Below are 18,711 nucleotides of genomic sequence, written 5' to 3'. Positions count from 1 at the left end.
TATATTGATTTGGTAGGTACTAAATGTACAAATGGAGAGGCAGAACCTGGGTTACGCTGCTCAACGAGTTTTAGAATTTGACACAGACGTTTTCATATCCTTTTTTTCTGTTTGTTGAAATCGATCAACTCCGTTCTAACAGACATGAGTAGTTTTTGAAACATTCTCCATGAGACACGTGATTAAAACTTTGTTGTCCCACATTCAAGACAACGTGTGAGTAAATGATGCAGAATACATGGTTTTTGGGTGAACTACTCCTTTAATTGCCTTGTTCTTGACAATGTCCAGTTCACAGGCCTCAGCAGAGAGCAGGCGTTTCACTCCATCACCCAGAAGGCCAGAGAGCAAAAAGTGGGCGGCCACCTCACCAGCTCCAAGCTCAGGGATTGGTTGATATCAAGGCAGCGGTACTGGGGCACACCCATCCCCGTGGTGCATTGTGGGTCTTGCGGTCCAGTGGCAGTCCCTGAGGAGGAGCTCCCTGTCACCCTGCCGAAGCTGCCCTCCCTGACAGGAAAGGGGGCGTCTCCTCTGGAGGCTGCTCATGACTGGGTCAGCTGCCGGTGTCCCAGGTGAGGACGCGCCACGCTCACCTGATAAACCTCAGTTGGACAGAAGATTGCAGATTGTGGATTTGAGAAATATAAAACAAAACCTTAAATATTTTTCCTTGTTTTGCCACAGCAGCGGTTTTAAATATTTTTACCTGAATTTCTTGATTTGACAAGATAACGAGTAAAAAAGTAAGTCTTCTGTGATGTCTAAATTTGATTGACGCCATGTCTTGTCCCAAAATGACGTTTCCTTGAATTTCCCCAAACAAGACCATAAGAGTCTTTGCAACGTCCTTGAATTTGATTAGGTCATCATGGGAACCCCGACAACAATTTATCTTTACGTATCTATGAGAGGAAATAAGTGTCTGCCTGTGGGATTTCTGTGACTGACCTTCAAGCAGAAAACTCGTGCTCCACACTGAATCTCGCCGTTCTTCTGCTGACCCTGACCTCTGACCTCCCCGGAGGCACGAGGAAGCCAAAAGAAACCGTTTTTTAATTGCAGATTAATTGCACAATATACACAATATAGATGATAGTGAGAAGAGATCCTCTGCTTTTTGTTTGTAGATGATGATCTGCCTCGACTCTCTACATACAAACTATGTCTTTTCTAGTGACATCTTTCTCACTACTGCCTGCATTTCCTCAGGGGATCATCGCTGAGAAATTAGTCTACTGGCAGGCTAGCCGAGACAAGTGACGGCTTTTACACGTACACTGAGTTTTGAGAAAAGAGTGTGAATTGTGTGATGAATACTTTTGTTCTTATGGGGTTATGTAATGAGTGGCAGCTGTGAGAATAGCAGCATGAGATGATGGTGGATGTTGCATAAGCCAGCTGTGCCCTGAGACAAACACACGCACAAACACACACACACACACACACACACACACACACACACACATATTTTCCTTTGAACACACGCACAGCAGTCAGCAGACTTGACAGTGAGTCGTCTGAACGAATGTGTCTGAAAATGTGTGACAACGCAGAATGCCCATTAGGTGCCGTCTCCAGCGTCCCTCACTGGCATGGGAATTCCTCTCTGAACAAGACTAATCACGCCGTCACGGCTCCGTGTTGATTAAAACAATGGCTCCCTCACACACAGATGGCACAAGTCATCAGATTGTGTTCACTCACTTCCACAAATTCCTGCCATCAGCGAAGATTGATGGCCATAATCGGGCAGGCGCCGTTATCTCCTCTCTTCCATCTCACCTCCGTTGTTAAGTGTCTGTGGAAATTTGTTCTCTTCACTTGCCGACCATGTCCAATTAAAGTTTGAGTGGAACATGGAGGAAGTGTGTGATGGAGGTGAGGAGGGGGGAGAGAAATGGAGTTTTATCTGTCCTTGAGGAAGTCATTTCCTGTGCGCTCATCTAGTCTCCGGCCCTCTGCAGAACTGTAAATTGGCCTGCCAACTGAACCCTGCCTCAGATTAGCCAGGCTGTGTGTGTTGCTCCATAATTCACAGGTAAGGAGTGGAGGATTACACACACACACACACACACACACACATTCACATGGTACTCACACAGATAAACTACAGATTTAGGCCTGTTTTCCATGGGAAGTGAGTTTCCACAGAATGGGCAGCTGCTTCTCTTGCCTCATCTGTTTGAGAGCCTTTTACCTCCTTTTGGCTCATTCCACCAAACATGCACACACACACTCTCACTCACTTACACACACACTCCTACTACTGCCTAGTTGTGATGTTAGGCAGCTTTCATGGCTGAAAGGAGGGCTGTCTCCTGAGAAAAATTGTCAGTGTGTAGTCTAATCTGATCCTTGGGGGTCTGACTGTAGCCCAGTACCAGCTGTCTGTCAAATGACCGAAATCCGGCTCCTGATTGGCTGCTCCAGCCTCACAGAGGAGGTGAGAAATCACTCAGGCATTAAAGCCTTTCTCCATTTTGCGAGATGGACGGGGGCTTTGTTATATAGCAGGGTTTTCATCTCACGAAATAACACCTGGCTTTCAAATATTAACCTTGCTACACCTTAGGCTTGTTGCTAGGCAACCTCCAGCGCTTACCTCATCTTCACAGTCCTTACTATAGTCTGGCATGGTGGGTGGTCGAGAGGGGGTTGTAAAGAAGGGAGTGTCACCTCCCAGTGTGTGTCACTGTCAGAGAGCAATGTGTCTTATAGTGAGGGAGTTAGCAAGTATTTTTATATTTATTTAATTTTTATATTACATTTTTATTTCTACAGTGATTTATTGTTTTATCTTTAGTTATTTATTTATATTTTTTGTCCTCTTTATGTTTCATAGAAAGCAGTGTGTCTGTTAGTGAGTAAGTTGAGTTTTTGATATTTCTTTCTTTATTTTATTTTTATTTTTTATTTCTATTCTTATTTATTTAGTTATTTACATCTTCATTTTTCATAGATGATCGATCTGTCTGTTATTGAGTAAGGTATTGAGTATTTTTCATGTTTATTGTATTTTTTACTTTTATTTCCTTTTGTTTTGTTTTTTTTTACTTTTATTTATATATATATTTTTTACTTTTATTTATTTGTTTGTTTTAATCTTTATTTTTCATACACTGTTACTATATTACTACAAAAATTATTGCCATTATTTTTTTCATTCCCTTGAGCTCTTTGATTGTCACAATTAATTTTATCCCTGTTGTTTACGACCAAAGCTTTGGCAGCTGAATTACTTCATGCCAGTAAAGCTCACTGAATTGACCTGGGTTGCAGCACAAATTTTAAGTTTTGCCATCCCTTTAAAGCCAAAGTGAATTGAATTGAATTGAATCTAACTGAGCTGAACTGAATTAAGAGTGAGACAAAGATGAGGAATGTGACTGGCAGATGAATCTGTCTGTGTGAGTGAAAACATTGTCGTCAGGCTCACAGACACAAAGAGACAGTAAAACAAAGTGTAAATATCCCATAAGGTCCAGGGAAAGACACCTGCTCTGCTGCACAAAGCAAATCCCAGCGCTGTGCTTCTGTTTAGTTTTCCAGGACACTGATTTTCTGTCAGTTTAGACTCATTACGGAGCGAGAGGCAGACGCTTTCACCGTTCCATTAAGTCCTTCAAATCTGATCAAAAACTACTTCCCCCAAAAAGTGGTCTCTTTTTTTCCCGTGCCTTTGTGGATGCCCTCTCCCCCACTGCGCAAGTGATGTTGGCAGATTTGCGTTGTGTCCCCAGTGCTGTTTGGTTTGGATAAAAAAGGGGCGGGGTGGCATTTCCAACACAAACACATGATCATGCATGAGGCCTGCCAGTTTGCTCCCTGTTGGCTCAGCCTGTTAGTCAGGGCACAGGAACGGGGCGCTGGTGCCAGTCTGGCTCCGGCTCTGCTTCTCTACAGGGATGTGACCCCCACAGCCAGATGGAGCCAGCCAGCCAGCCACACACACACACACACACACACACACACACACACACACACAAATACAAAAAAAAAAAAAATCATAATAATAGGCCAGTTCTCTAGGCATACAAGGAGGAATGGTTTATTTATTCATTTTCTGATTTGTCAGTCTGATATTGATTTTTTTCTTCCACTGTCTGTCCTCTGTGTGTGTTTGTGTGTGTGTTTCTGTTCCTACGTTAGATGCAAAGGTCCAGCGAGGAGAGAGACTGACACCATGGACACATTTGTGGACTCAGCCTGGTATTACTTTAGATACACAGACCCTCATAACCCAGACAGGTATGAACAAGGCTCGGCTGCAGCCTCTGTCTGACTTCACTCCTCTGTTTCCATCAGTCCATGATTGAATGAAGCCATCACATGGAAGCTTTTAGAACAGTGTCTACGTGATGCTCCCACCAAGATGATGATGTATAATAGTATAATCTGCTGCCAGACCCAGGAACACCTCTTTTGTTCATTTTTAATTTTTTTTTTTTTTTTATCATTGTTTTCTCACAGTCAGTGACAGAATTTAGCAGGACTTGCCCAGATCGCATTTTCAGCCTATTAGTCGAAATGAAATTGAAATGGAGAGAGCACAGAGTCAGACACGGTTCTCCAGCAGTGTTTGTATAAACTAAGCTGTCTGTTTTCCAGTTATTAAAAAAAACATTTCAATCAATTTAATCTTAGGTTCGCAAACACTGGCAAACTCAGTTCCCTTTTTTTTTTTTTTTGCCTTGCATTCTCATTTCCACTTCAACACACACATGCACACACACTCACTCAACGACACTGTGGCACACACAGTAACAAACACCCTCTCACAAAATTATAGCCAAACACATAATTATACCCACTATGAGATCCCCCACTATCCTCCACTTTCCCATTTTGAAGGTACACACACTGCCTGTGTACATATCACTCTACGCTCTTTCCTCCCACACACACTCACACACATGTTTGCCTGGAGTTGCATTCCTTGCTAATGGAGATTATAAAGCCATAGCTGTCACCTGCTGGGATGGTGGCGATACCCTGAGCTTGACAAAAGAGATTAATTTCCCAGTGCCCTGACCTTGCTGTAAAGCTGCTTTAAGAGAGGGGGGGGCGGTCTCCCCATCACTTTTCTTAGTGGGACAGATTATGGCACAACAGAAAAAGCAATTACACTATTTGTGCATCCAGTTGGCCTGCTGAGCCTTGTGTGTGTTCCCGGGAAAAGATGAAAACAGGAATTAGGGGAGGTTGAAAGAAGCGAGTGAGAGGAGTGAAATGGGCAGCTGCACATAGAAGTGTGTGTGTGTGTATGAGGTTATACATTAGAAGTGCCTGGCCTGGTGCCAACAAACAGGCTAGATTATTTTCTGCCTAGTGAGTTCATAAGTTGTTTTTTTTCCCCCCTTTTTTCTGCAGTTCAATTATCCCCAGACTCCATCAGCCAGTAGGGAGGCAGAAAGTGAGAGAGAGGAGGGGGTTGGAGGAGAGTAATGACTAATGTGAAAGGTGACACACAGAGATAGGAGTCGGCTCTAAAAAGCATCATTATTAGGCAGAATCCCGGCCCATGCTGACCATCATGCCAGTCACACTAACGGAGGGCAGCCATCCTGTTGAAAATCTAAAATAAGCAACCCAGATATTTTTTTCATCTCGGATATTTTTTTTTTCTCTCTCCACAACCAGCCACTAAAGAAGAGATTGAGGAAAGTGAGCATGGAGGAAGTCTTGAAGCTGAACTCTAAACTCACACTTCTGTTGTGTAAATTTATTTTTACGTTGGCTTGCCGGTGTGTGAGAGTGTGAAGCCAGCGAGAGGATGGTGCCTCTGTAATGCTGCTCGCCTGTGAGCTCCCCCAGCGGATCTCTCTGTGTCAGATTCAGGCTGCCCCCTAGAGGATGAGTGTGTGCATAGCCACAGTAAGACACCACATGAAAGCCACTGACATCTGACAAGTTTTTCAAGTAACAGCTAGAGCCCGACTTACACTGGATTTTAGGCGCCAACACCAATATTGATATTTGTTTTTAAAAATGTCTGATAAAGATATAAGTATCCCCAAACTTGGTAGTAATAGTTGTAATCAGGCATCTTGCAATATACAAGTATTGATGATACCTGTGATATTTTAGAAATGAAATACTGATATCATGTTCATAATAGGCACATGATAATATTGTGCAAATAATCCAGCACCTGTTAAATTATTTCCATTTCTTTCCATTCTCGCTTTGTCTCCCTCCCACAACCACACAAACACACACACACACACACACACACACACACACACAATTATCTCAGGTACTTTTTATTACAATATATACTGTCGTTTTTTTGTATATTGACTGATATAATATATTTTTGATGAGCCAGTATCAGCCAATAAACAGCCAGTATATCAGTCAGACTCCACTAATAACCTGTGACATATTTCTATAAACAAAAATCTGTTTCGTTGCTCTGTTCTGCTGATTGACAAAACACAATAGTGATTCAGCCTATAACTAGTTAATGGGAGCTTTTATATGACCATAACCATCCTTACCACCAATTTCCAAGCAATCCTTTCCTGAAAGAAAAATCCTCTGGCCCACGGGAAGTGATGCATTTTATTTTACCAGAAACAACAACAGTGGTTTGTCTGGAACAAATAGGAAAAAAATGACAGACAAAAAAAAGAGCACCACCTACGGAAACTCAAACTTCATCAAAAGAATCTGAGGGAAAAGACGCCACAGCGCCTGGTGCACTGATTGTGTTCTCTTGGAAGTGCAGTGCAAAAAAACCCCAACAAAAACCCCCCCCAAAACACAGCAGTGACCACTTAGCACCCAAGACTCCACCATGGCTCCCACGGATTGCCACTTGAAAGCCTGACCTTCCTTTCCCCTTTTCCCGTCCTCAGACCTTTCGAGCGCCCCTTAGCAGATCACTGGCTGCCTGTGGATGTTTACATCGGAGGGAAGGAGCACGCTGTCATGCACTTGTACTACGCCCGCTTCCTCTCCCACTTCTGCAGGGACCAGGGTCTTGTGGCTCACAGGTAGCATGAATACACACCGCTCCTTGTCTGCTCTTGCTGTATGTGGGCTTCCTGTGTGTGTGTATGTGTGTGTTTGTGTTGTTCTGGTGCTTGCTTATGTATTTATCAACCCTGGAACCCTCCCTCTGCCTTTTAGAGAGCCCTTTAGGAAGCTGCTGGTCCAGGGTCTGATCAAGGGCCAGACTTTCAGACTGGCAGACAGCGGCCAGTACGTGAAGAGAGAAGACATAGACTTCACAGGTATTCACTGACTGAATCTGCACTGTGTGAATGTGATGTGTGACACCGAATGTTGCTGTGCGAGGTAAAACAGCACATGAAAACACCAAGGTCACAGGTGAAAGAAATCGGCAGCAGTGACATTGTGTGTAGAGTTTTTCAGCACAAGATGTATTGAAAACAATCCATCTCATTCTTAATCTGCTGCTTATTGCAGTGCTCCATAACCTCCTGATACAATGAGCAGGTAACCGGCTGCTCTGAACAGCAGTCCAGTATGGAAGTCTTGTAAAGAAACGTAAAAGATCCATTTTCTTTTAGCATTGCAGTCTCTTTGAATTGGGTTCTTGCCTAAGGATTTTCAGCTCCTCCCTATTGCTAAGTAACAGGGTAAACAGGAGCCGATGGCGGCGTACAGACAGAGGGAAGCCTCTCGCTCAGCATTAGAGACTCAGATGGACTCAGTCTAACATTTTCTTTTCTGAAGTGCCTCCGACAGTGAGATTCGTCTAGTCAGATCTGCCCCTGCAGTGAACCTATTGATCCAGAAGTGAGCTGAAACTATGGCAGATCAATCCACCGCCACCGCCGAGCTGTAGATTCTTAGAAGCACGGAAATAACCTGTCCAAAGAATACATACAATATCCTTTTTGTGTTTGCAGGATATTAGACTGCTGTGGAGCACAAAACTTTGACTATCCTATTCCTGCTTTTACTGAAAATAAAAGCAGGAACAGGAGAAGAAGAAAGAGGAAACATTATTTGTATAGCATTTTTCAAAGCAGATGCAAAATACCTTACCAACAGTAAAATCATCCAAGAGCCAACAGGAAATATTAAAAATGACTTATGCAAATTGAAGAGAGGGCTACAGAATAGTAAAATATGCCAAAAATAGATATTATGTACTTTTTGAGACACATTGTCAATGCTGGTAACCTTCATGTGCAAGAACAAACTTTGATGGAGTAAAGTAACATTATGTTTTGTTTTATTTCATTTCATTTCATTTCATTTCATTTCATTTCATTTCATTTCATTTCATTTTATTTTATTTTATTATAGTTATATTTTTTGTTTTACTTTATTGGATTATTATTGGTATTAACTTATTTTACCTTTTATCTTGTTTCTATTATCTTGTTTTGTCTTATTTTTATCTTGTTTTTTTATTTTTTATTTGTTTATTTGTTCATCTCTGTACACAGTGGATAGGAATGGGTGATGGGAGGAAGAACAGGGTGAAACATATTTGCAGTGTCCTATATAATTGTTATTCATCGTGCAATTGGAAAAATGGGCATAGGCAAGTTTGTGGCTTACGAGTGAGGCCAAGTGCCCCTGTTGCCTCTGCCTCTCTTCTGACCTCTGACTCCTAACCTTTGCCCTTGTAGGTGAGGAGCCGGTGCCGCTGGGAGGCGGGCGTCTCGAGGTGACATGGGAGAAGATGAGTAAGTCAAAACACAACGGACTCGACCCCCAGGAGGTGGTGCAGCAGTACGGCATCGACACGGTCCGGCTCTACATCCTTTACGCCGCGCCGCCTGAACAGGACATCCTGTGGAATGCCAAGAGTGAGCTGAGACGCCACAAGACACCACTAGACCTGAAACCCCAGGCAGAAAAAAATACTATTTTTCTTCTTATGTTTGGCTTATAGTTTAAAATCTGTAGTTCTACTTTTATGCTAGCAACCATTTTCAAAAAAAAAACAACAACTACTTTTCTTGTGATGTGTGTCATTTTGGAAGGAGAATCCTCCTATATAACCATATTTGTGTGTGTGTTGTCCCTCTCAGCGGACGCCCTCCCCGGGGTGCTGCGATGGCAGTCTCGCCTGTGGCAGCTGGTGACCAAGCTGAGAGGGGCTCGGCAGCTTGGAGACGTCCCCAACCCCTCCCTGCTCAAGAAAAAAGAGCAGACAGAGGCCCGCAAGATCTGGGACAACAAGAACTACGCCATCGAACAGGTACAAGGCCACTGCATGTGTACGGCGTGAACGCTTTTATTATTTTAGTACTCAGTGATTATCCCTTATCTGTAAATGCATGACTCACAATGTTTCACAGGAGCAGATTTTTTTTTTGATGATATACAGCACCAATCTGGACCAGTAGGGGTCACTAATGGACCCACTGTTCAACTAACAGAGTTTCCCCCTAAGTTTGAATGAGCAAATTAAAAAATGTAGATCCCACAGTGAGTCAGGTGGTGGTTAGTCATCTTGTTATACCAGTCATTTCTCTTTTAGTCAAGTCATGTGTAGTCTTATTTTTAGTGTGCAATTTGAAAGACCCTCCCAATGTATCAGATTGTGTTTTTGTAAGTCATGATGCATAACATAATCGAAGGTAAGATGCCACTCATTGCACCATCCTGCTGTGACAGAGGTCCAGCCATTCCATGCTATGCTGAACATCCATTGTAACCTGAAACCCCCAGAGTAAAGAGCAAGGGAAGAGGGGAAGGGAAATTGATTTTAAATCCACTCTCTCTTCTTTCACACTTTATAAATAGCCTGCTTTCGCTGCCAGATTTGATTCTCTCCCCCCTCAGGGCCGGTGCTTTTAAAGGACCTCAGTCTGTTTACCCTAAGCTCCCAAAGCTGGGCTGTCCTTTGATTTGCCCGTCAGAAAAGCCTCAGTCATCGACCGCCTCCCGAGGGCCCTTCCCAGATGGGCTCTTCCCAGAAGGCTAAGCGGTGGAATGCTCACATGCATGGTGCTCTGTGCCTTCAGCTGGCACACGAGGTGATAACAGGGATGGAGGCTTTTTTTTTCTGGGCCTCTCATTGTTTTCCAGTAATTCTTCAGAGACACACGGGCTGACTAAAAAATATTTCATGACGCAGACTTCCCATCAGGAAGCGCCCATTTGTCCAAGGCAGGCAGTGGATGAAAAGTAGTCCAAAAAGTGTAAAGGCAGTGTTGTGCTAACTCAGTGTCTCACCAGTCTTTCTTTTTGGTGCTGGTTCCAGGTCACAGCTCACTTCACAGGGGACTTCCTTTTTAACGCAGCCATTTCTCGTCTTATGGGACTTACCAATACACTGACTGTAAGTGGGCACTGTGGTAACTGGAAATAAACACACTACACTTATCCTCACCATATGCTTATTATACGCTCTGAGAATCACATTTTTAACTCTGTGTGTGTGTGTGTGTGTGTGTGTGTGTGTGTGTGTGTGTGTGCGTGTGTGCGTGTTCAGAGTGCAACAGTCAGGGTGGTGCAGCACAGTGCAGAGTTTGAGGAAGCTCTGGCTACGCTGGTTTTGATGACAGCACCCATGGCCCCTCACCTCACTTCTGAACTTTGGGCAGGTTTGTGTTATTTAGATTACACACAGATAATTCACTGTGCACACACAGACACACACACTGTGCACACTGAGAGGAGAGTGTGTGGGAGGACAGATGAGGATGAAAGTTAATAAGAGAGCAGCATAACTCGTTACTTATCACACAACAAATCCTAGATATGACTACTTCGGTGCCAGATGTAATATGTTTTAATAACACAGCAGGATGCCAAACGTCCACTGACACCTTTGATGAAACGTTAGAGCCACATTTCAGAAAGACAGCGACGGTGAGACGTGAAGTTTGGGGTAAAACGAGGTGGTTCTGCGGATGTTGCCTCAGATGGATGTAATGTTGACACTGCCGCTTATCTAATACCACTGTTTTCACAACGCCCTGCTGATGTAATCAACAGCCATTCAGTCACTGAGCATGAGTGTGACACTGAGCGTTTACCAGGGCTGAATAATGAGATTAAAAAAAAAAAAAAAAATCATGTTGCGATTAATTTTCTGATGTTGTGGTTGCTGTATGATCCATGATTTTAATAGGAATGATCATTGTTTCATTATCATTTTCATTTTCACTCAAAGTGCTGTTAAAATGTTAGTGTGACTTCAACTACAAACATATTTTCTTGAGTATCTGGAAAATACTATTTGTTGGCAAGTGCATCTCTGCAGCACCATAATGCTAAATTTGTGATCATATTTTGTCACATTTTTTACCTTTTATAAAAAAAAAAAAAAATGGAGCCCCTGTGGTTTGGATATTGCACTTGGCCATATTGCAGTTTTGATAATCTTTTTGATCTAATCTTTTCTAATTCTTCAGCCTTAGTATATACTTTTACGCTCATTTGTAATATTACTATACCTACCACCAAACCAAATTTTTATGTCCAGGTCAGCTGAAATGGCCTCAGCGTCTTTCAGAGGAAACTCAATGGGATTTTGGCTACTTGCCTTGTATAGAAAACAAATGTCAAGCCAACAAACAATAAATGGGAGGACGTACAGCCAGTTTAGTGGCTTCTGTGGAAGTTTGCCCCTCGTGCTCGTGTCCCTTTAGTGCCGAAGCCACACGTACGCAAACCTTCTGCACACAGCAGAGCAAGGGGTGCAGCAGAGGTCTCCGGAAAGCCATATCCTCCAGCTGATAGCCGCATTCAGGGAATCTGACAGATGCCTGCTGGTGGGAGGAGGTGTGTGAGGTTGTGTGTGTTTATGCTCTTGTATTTTTGTACTTTCAAGTTTAGAAAAATAAGGCAAATCCTCCCAAGTGAAGACGTTTTGCCAGAGCTTGCATCTATGACGGGCTGTTTTTTTTTTTTTTTTTTTTTTTTTCTTCGTAAGATTGGCCGTAAGGTTATAATTTGGATTAAATTCAGGTTATCATAAGGATTCAGGGCAAGCATGTAGTTTAGAGGGTTAAAGAAAATGTCAGGGGGAAAGGAATGAATGTAATCAATAAAAGAATAGTAATGCAAATATTTATCAGTGAGCGCATGCAACATTTGCTTTTGTTTGTGATTGTGCATCTAGTTTTTTTTTTTTTTTTTTTTTTTTTTTTTTTTTTTTTTTTGGTTGAGATCAAATGTGAAACAGCAGGCTCATAAACGGGGACTTACAGTTCAGGGACATGTGACCCCTGCCGCAGTCGACCTCAGCATACGTTATACTTTTGGTTGCTGTTTGTGTGCAACATGCATACACACAGCGCAGGATAGAGGAAGTTCACATCCTTCCCGTGTGCCTCCTGTGGGATGTATGCTTGCTTGTTTTACTGAGAGTCAGGATGAGGGGGGTCATTTTTCAATAATAATAAAATGGGAAAACAAGCTGAAGTGGAGGCAAAGGGAAAGGCAGTCTTAGTGCTTTCTCTGGCCTGCTTTTATTTAAAGATGGGCAACTGAGATTTCCATGTAAACAACATGGATTTGTTTATAAACATAATTTCACCTGTACAGATGTACTTTCTTGTGAGAGCCTAGTGACAATGTTGAGTAAATTTATTACAGTACATTCAAAGATGTTCAGAAAGTCCCAAGTTTAAGTGCTTACAAAACACAAGTTTACATCCAGATGTCACTGCAGAGGCTTGGAGGAAGCCCCCACCACCCTGTCATTTGATTGACAGCCGTAGTTGGTAAACACTGGCTACTGGACATCATTTACAAGAACGTCCAGCTCAGTTTTGGAGACAAATAACTTCGAGACTAGCTCACAAGCTAACTTCTCAGTCAAGTAAGAAGAATGCTATGGCCACTCTGGTGCAAAATCCTCTCTCTGTCTGACTTGTTTCCACCAATGAAAAACTTCTCTTTAATTGATACAATATCTTTTTTGTCCACTCAGCATCACTATCAGGAGTTTGTTTTTTTTCTCTCTCAGTCTCAGTTTTGTCTGTCCTCTGCCAACATGCTTAGTGAGTGAGCCGTGAGGAAAAGAAACCTGCAATGGCTCCCTCTGTGCACAGTGTTGTGCACTGCTTCACCTCCCTGCTCGTGGTGTGCTCATATGTCCTTGTGTGCGTGCTTTAAAACCACGTGATAACTGTTTTGGTTGTTGTCCGGGGATTGACTTGACCTAGTAGCGCTACTCGTGGCCAAAAACTCTGTTGGTCATCTTTACAGGCGGCCAGTTTGACTGGTATGGTCTGTGTTCATGCTGTATTTTTCAGCCGCTCCATGGCTGGGAGGGTGTTACAGCTGTTTGGTTCACACGAAAGCTTTATAATGTGCAAGACAAAATTAGACGCAGTTTGGAGTGACCCTGTAGTGCAGTGGAAATGCCCTCAGTACTGTGACGGCTGTTGTAAGTGTTGTTATCCTGAGTTTCCTGCCGGGTCTGTCTCAGGTCTTTGCCAGGTGAAAAACCCCCTCAGCCCCCTCCTCTCGCGGGGTGGAGATGTCCTGCAGCAGCCTTGGCCAACCGTGGACCCAGAGTACCTTGAGGTCCCCGACTTTGTGGAGCTGGCCATACGGGTATGACCACACACAAACACACACACGCATACAGATCAGATAGAAGACGCTGCCGTCTGCCTCATTTGCACACTCACGAATTTAGACTTTCTTTTTTTTCTTTGCTTACTCACATATTCAGAATTATATACTTAGCTATATTAATAGGCATAGGCACACATGTTTACTCTTATATGAGCTGGCATTTTCGCTCGAACTCTCCACTCTTTAACTCAAAGTTCTAGGTCCATGATTACATTCATACTCTGTAATTTTCAAGAGAGCCTATGATTAGCTTGTGTGTGTGTGTGTGTGTGTGTGTGTGTGTGTGTGTGTGTATGTGTGCACGCCTGCATTTGTGTGTGTTTGCGCATCTGCATGTCAAGTGGTCGGCTTCAGGCGAAATAGTGAAGTAGTAAATAATTAGAGACCGGGCGCAGAGCAGCCATGTTATTCCTGACTCTCTGTCACTCTCTTGCTCTCGTTTATTTGTACATTTTTCTCCCTGTGTGCTCATTCACAGAATTAGTGAAAGTCCTCAGTTTGGGAGTGTGTCATCATTACACATGGAAATCTGCACGCGTGTGTGTGTGTTTGTGTGTGTGTGTGTGTGTGTGTGTGTGTACTTTCCAGGGTACACAGCCAAGCAGTGAGAGTAACCAGCTATGGTTGGACTGGTTCAGAAAATCAGCTGTGGACACATCAAAGCATACCGAGCACATACACACATGCTAACACTCCCTTATGCATGTACACAAATACTCACTCATCTGCTCACACACTCATGCCAGTCTACACGTTGCCCTACACGCTGGTGCAAATTCCAAATATTGACTCGGTTAATAGCTAAAAGCTGAACCTGCTTTAATCTGGCTGCTCTCTCGAAGGGTCTAGCGGGTCCTCTCCCCTGAGAGCACCCTCTAATCCTTGCAAACACATACGAGGTGTGATGACAGCAAACACAGTCAGCTGACTAATAGCACCTGTCTTTCACCAGCTGCTCTCTGCCTCTGCACTCTCACGGGGAGAAAAGAGGAAAAAGAGGGAAAAAAGCGAGTGTGCCGTGTGTTTGTGCTTGATAAAGATGGTGTTGGTTTTGCTCAAGTCAGAGCTCTTTCTTGTGGCCTTCCTCAGCCCTGCGGAGGCAACCTCACTTCCTCTGTCCTCTAATCATCGCCCCGGGTTTGTCCCAGAGGGCAGGCCAAGGTCGAGTGGCCTCACAAATGCACAAACGCACACACATTTATTTTTCTAAAAGATGCTCACACATCCAGCATTTCTAGATGTGCTCATAAACAAGCCCTTGTGCGCACACGTGGGCTTGTCTTTCCATCCGCTGTGAAATACAGCTTCTGCTTCGGCTTGACCCACTTGTCTATAAACATACAGTACAAGGCATGAAGACTCTTCACATTGTATTAGAGAGCATCTGACTGGCAGGCCTTCCCATATCTACCACTAACTACATGTTCTAAATGCTTCAGTGTACATGTATAGTCTACACAGAGAGCTGGAGGAAAACCAACGTCTGTCACATTTTTGGTCTTTTACGTCACCGGAGAGAGTTTGGGTGCCTCTCGTCAGAGCTGGAGACGAGTCAAAAGCAGGTAATTTGACGAGATGCGGCACTTTTGTCATCCCTCCATCTCTGATTCTGACCCTCAGATCAACAACAAGGTGTGCGGGACTGTGACAGTGCCTCGGCAGATGTCTCAAGACGCTGAGCAGGTACAGCGGCTGGTTCTGGAGAGCCAGCTTGGACAGGAGCTGCTGGGTGAGCGCAGCATCAAGCGAGCCATCCTCTCACCCAGGACTGCCCTCATCAACTTCCTGATAGATGAGTGATGCCAGTGGAGCCGGCGCAGTTTTTGTAGCTATTGTATGTTTGCCAATTTCTGTCAGTGACCGAGCACAGAGGGATAAACAAGGAGATGTTGATGTTTTTATGTCACAAGTTCAAATGGGATGAAAGAGTGGATGTCTGTTTGTATAAAATGCCATCAATGAAATGTAAATATAATAAAATGAACATTTTATTTATATTTTTTGATTGTCATAAGTTTAATTTTTGAAATGAAACATTAAGTATCTACATTTTTTTTAATACAGAACAAACCTGTCTATTGAGATGTAGCGCCTGTCTCTTTTACAACATCCTCCATGTTACAGTCAAATCCTCAATGATTGGATGTAGGTCTGGAGAATATATCGCTATTTGAGTATTGCAATAGGAGACTTGACATTGTCTTCTAACTGTTCTATCATTTGCCTCTACCTGCTTAGTCATCACTGCTAATGATTGTTAATCAACAGACTCTTGTGTGTAAATATCTTATGAAAGTGCCTGTAACCTACAATACCACCATAGCCCCCAGCCCTGACTGGATGTAAGCCCACACACTTGAGGTTCCAGTCATCATTCAGATACATCTGTTCTCCTGTAACACCACTTAAAGCATCGTGCCATGCTCGACATTCAGACCCACAGCTTCACACCTCACTGTCTGACATGCCTGCATGCCCTGTGTCTCGACTGACTCGCTCAGCCGTGATCCTGCCTTATCAGTGTTTGCCGCCGCCTCTGTTTGTCCCTTTCAGCCGTCAAGCTCTTTTAAACACTATACATGGACTGCTGTGTGCTTACCCAACACAACGGGGCTGTTTCAATACAACGTGATGGTCTGCTTGGCCTCTCAGCTTGCTGTTGTTCTGGGTTCGTCGCCATCAGATCCTCTGTTGGAAGGCACTGAAGAGCCTAATGTGTTTGGTAGGGACTTATTAACTCACCAGCACATCATCATTGTTCTCCATCTCTGTTCTGTTTTGTGTAATCCAGCTGCAGTGCTGTGCCTCACCGCTGCCAGTACCTATTCATTAGCTTAATGTCAGTGAACACACTGGCTGAAAACTCGAACTACATGTGCGTACAAGTTGCCCCTCTCAATTTTGGGCCAAAATGAGTCAGCCATTAGCATTATCATGGAAGACCATTAATGCCAACAGCACTGGAAAGTATCTTTGTATACACCCACCGGCCTTTCTGTGAAAACTGAGTGAGTAAGCAGCAGTTTATCTGATACACACCCGTGATAGTCCTTCATGATTTGCAGTGTCTCTTAACACAGCTGTTCTAGCAGTGTCTACTGTGTTGTACAGTGTCACTTCACTGTGAATGATTAATGCAGATTGTAATCTCTTTGAAGCTAATACAGGAGGATATGCGTTACGGCCTGAAAAGAAGTATCAGTTCAGTGGGTGTGCCAGCTTCCCCATGAGAAAATGCTTTCATACTTCATGATCAGGTTGTGACTACTAAAATAATGCGGGATCACGTATGAATAATGCAGGGCTTGAATTGGTTTCGACACTGAAATCAAGAAAAATGTGGAGGCGCCAGGGAAAGGAAGCCTTCCTTGCTGAACCCCCTAATCTTTTTTCCATATTTCTATGCTCTATCTATGACCATCAGGTGACAGGAAATAGGTCAGAGGAGAGACAGAATAACAGGAAGAGAAACCACGAATAATGCGAGGGGGCAAAGAGCCATGGCTCTGTTAACTATGTGCTCTATTGTCTCCCTCCTTTGTGATGGTTTTATGAAAGTATAACCTGAAAGAGCAAACAGACACTCTTTCTACATCCACTAGTCACTGCTACCTCTCAAAGAGGAAAATGTGTTTGTGAGCTCTCGAGAGGGATACAGACACATTTTTTTAAATCTTGTATCAACTAATCTCTGTTGTGTGTGACATGTTTTGTTTCACACTCTTAGGCCACTGCGTGAAACAGAAAAGATTCATGGGAGGTGGTTGTGAACACCTGATCCCATTCACTTTGTGTTACTGCTGCAGATTTTTTTCTCACCTCCCTTTTCACTTTCTTTGCCAAACACAATACCAAATAAACGAGCCTGAACTTGAACTGACTTTAACAATATTTCTGATGGTCTTTGATCGCAGAAGTTGCTGTATCATGTAAAACAGGAGTGCTGTAGACCTTTTTTTTTTACAGGGGGTCAGACATAACAATGTTCTCCTGGCTAATTTCACTTTATTTTGGAATAAATAGCTCAGCTGTGGGTATTAGAACAGCAATGCTGGTAAAATAAAGTCTGATATGTAATGGTGCATTTCCTGTACTAATTAATTTGGTCACGGATAGCCCCTGAAGTCATTTGACACTTTCGTCAGCTCTGCAGTTTCCATGACGACTAGGATTATTGAATAGGCAACAGTATTCCTCTGTGACTCACTTTCCGTTCAGACCACAGCCTTCGTAGTCCCTACCCTGGAGATGTACAGCATGAATTCACTTTGATGAGTTTAAAAATCACCCCTTTCCTCTTGAGAAACTCATCTGGTGGAAACGAGGGTGGAGTACACAGCGCTGTCACAGTCGCCCTCCATTGCACAATGCAAGTCCCTGGACTGGTCCTCGTTTTCACAGGAGGACACAATAATGCCAGGCCTCATTATCATGGAGACTGACCTCAAGACTGGCAATTTGCTCATCCATGGATATATTTTCTGTGAGGTCACTGAAAAAAGATTTTCACTAGTCTTTTAATTGTTTTGAGGATTAAACTAAGCGCTTGGTATTTATGTGAATGAACCACGCTTGCCAAAGTTATTCAATTGTTTACCTCTCCATAGTAACAGGCATCTAGGCTGATGGATGCTGGAGAGCCTACAGCCCTGAGTAAGTGTATAAGCCTATGGTTTCTACAAATCCACTCACAAGCGTGTAATACATTTTGATGTAAAGGGTTGTATGTAAATATTTGTATGCATGTATGGTACTTAAAATACTTTGTGTTGTGCACAATACTATGTACAAAATTATTAGTGACAATGTGCTGACATTTTCAAGGCAGGGAAATAAAAGATAAATGTATCACTTCTACTTTTCCTCCACCTCAACCTTAATGAAGTGCTAATGACACAGGGGGTTCATTAACATAATCAGTGAAACCAAGCTGGTGATCTCAACTTTTCCAAAACTCCTGCTGTTGTTTACCACATCTCCAAATTAACTAAGGGCCATTTTATGAAGGTAGTAGTAAAGCAAATCACCTGAATCACATTGCATGTTTGAATTACTCTCACAGAAATCAAAATGCACTTAATACAGATAGTTAGTTAATTTTTCAATCAGTGTAATGAGCAGCCAACATGTGTACATGTGCATAATATTTTGCTCATGTTCTTTTTTTTCTTCTTGACTGTT

General features: G+C 43.1%; 1 protein-coding gene across 3 annotated transcripts in view; it reads left to right on the top strand.

Annotated features, from left to right (window-relative positions):
- The window catches only part of lars2 (leucyl-tRNA synthetase 2, mitochondrial), a 41,782-nt gene extending 23,401 nt beyond the window's left edge, over window positions 1–18,381 (top strand). The window contains exons 12-21 of one of the 3 annotated variants that reach the window (XM_030073333.1): window positions 292–575; window positions 4,153–4,251; window positions 6,864–7,001; window positions 7,138–7,241; window positions 8,616–8,795; window positions 9,021–9,190; window positions 10,199–10,276; window positions 10,430–10,541; window positions 13,379–13,506; window positions 15,151–18,381. In XM_030073333.1, coding sequence (XP_029929193.1) covers window positions 292–575; window positions 4,153–4,251; window positions 6,864–7,001; window positions 7,138–7,241; window positions 8,616–8,795; window positions 9,021–9,190; window positions 10,199–10,276; window positions 10,430–10,541; window positions 13,379–13,506; window positions 15,151–15,330 — 1,473 coding nt within the window. In that variant the 3' untranslated portion in view covers window positions 15,331–18,381. Of the gene's footprint in view, window positions 1–291; window positions 576–4,152; window positions 4,252–6,863; window positions 7,002–7,137; window positions 7,242–8,615; window positions 8,796–9,020; window positions 9,191–9,777; window positions 10,133–10,198; window positions 10,277–10,429; window positions 10,542–13,378; window positions 13,507–15,150 lie in introns of those variants that run through there. The other 2 variants (XR_003929617.1, XM_030073334.1) reach the window with 2 other exon arrangements.
- The last annotated feature ends 330 nt before the right edge of the window (window positions 18,382–18,711 follow it).

This window comes from Myripristis murdjan, chromosome 16 (assembly GCF_902150065.1).
Source record: "Myripristis murdjan chromosome 16, fMyrMur1.1, whole genome shotgun sequence".
NCBI lineage: Eukaryota > Metazoa > Chordata > Actinopteri > Holocentriformes > Holocentridae > Myripristis > Myripristis murdjan.
Note: the sequence above shows the minus strand (reverse complement) of the source record. Positions and strands in the feature narration are given on the sequence as shown.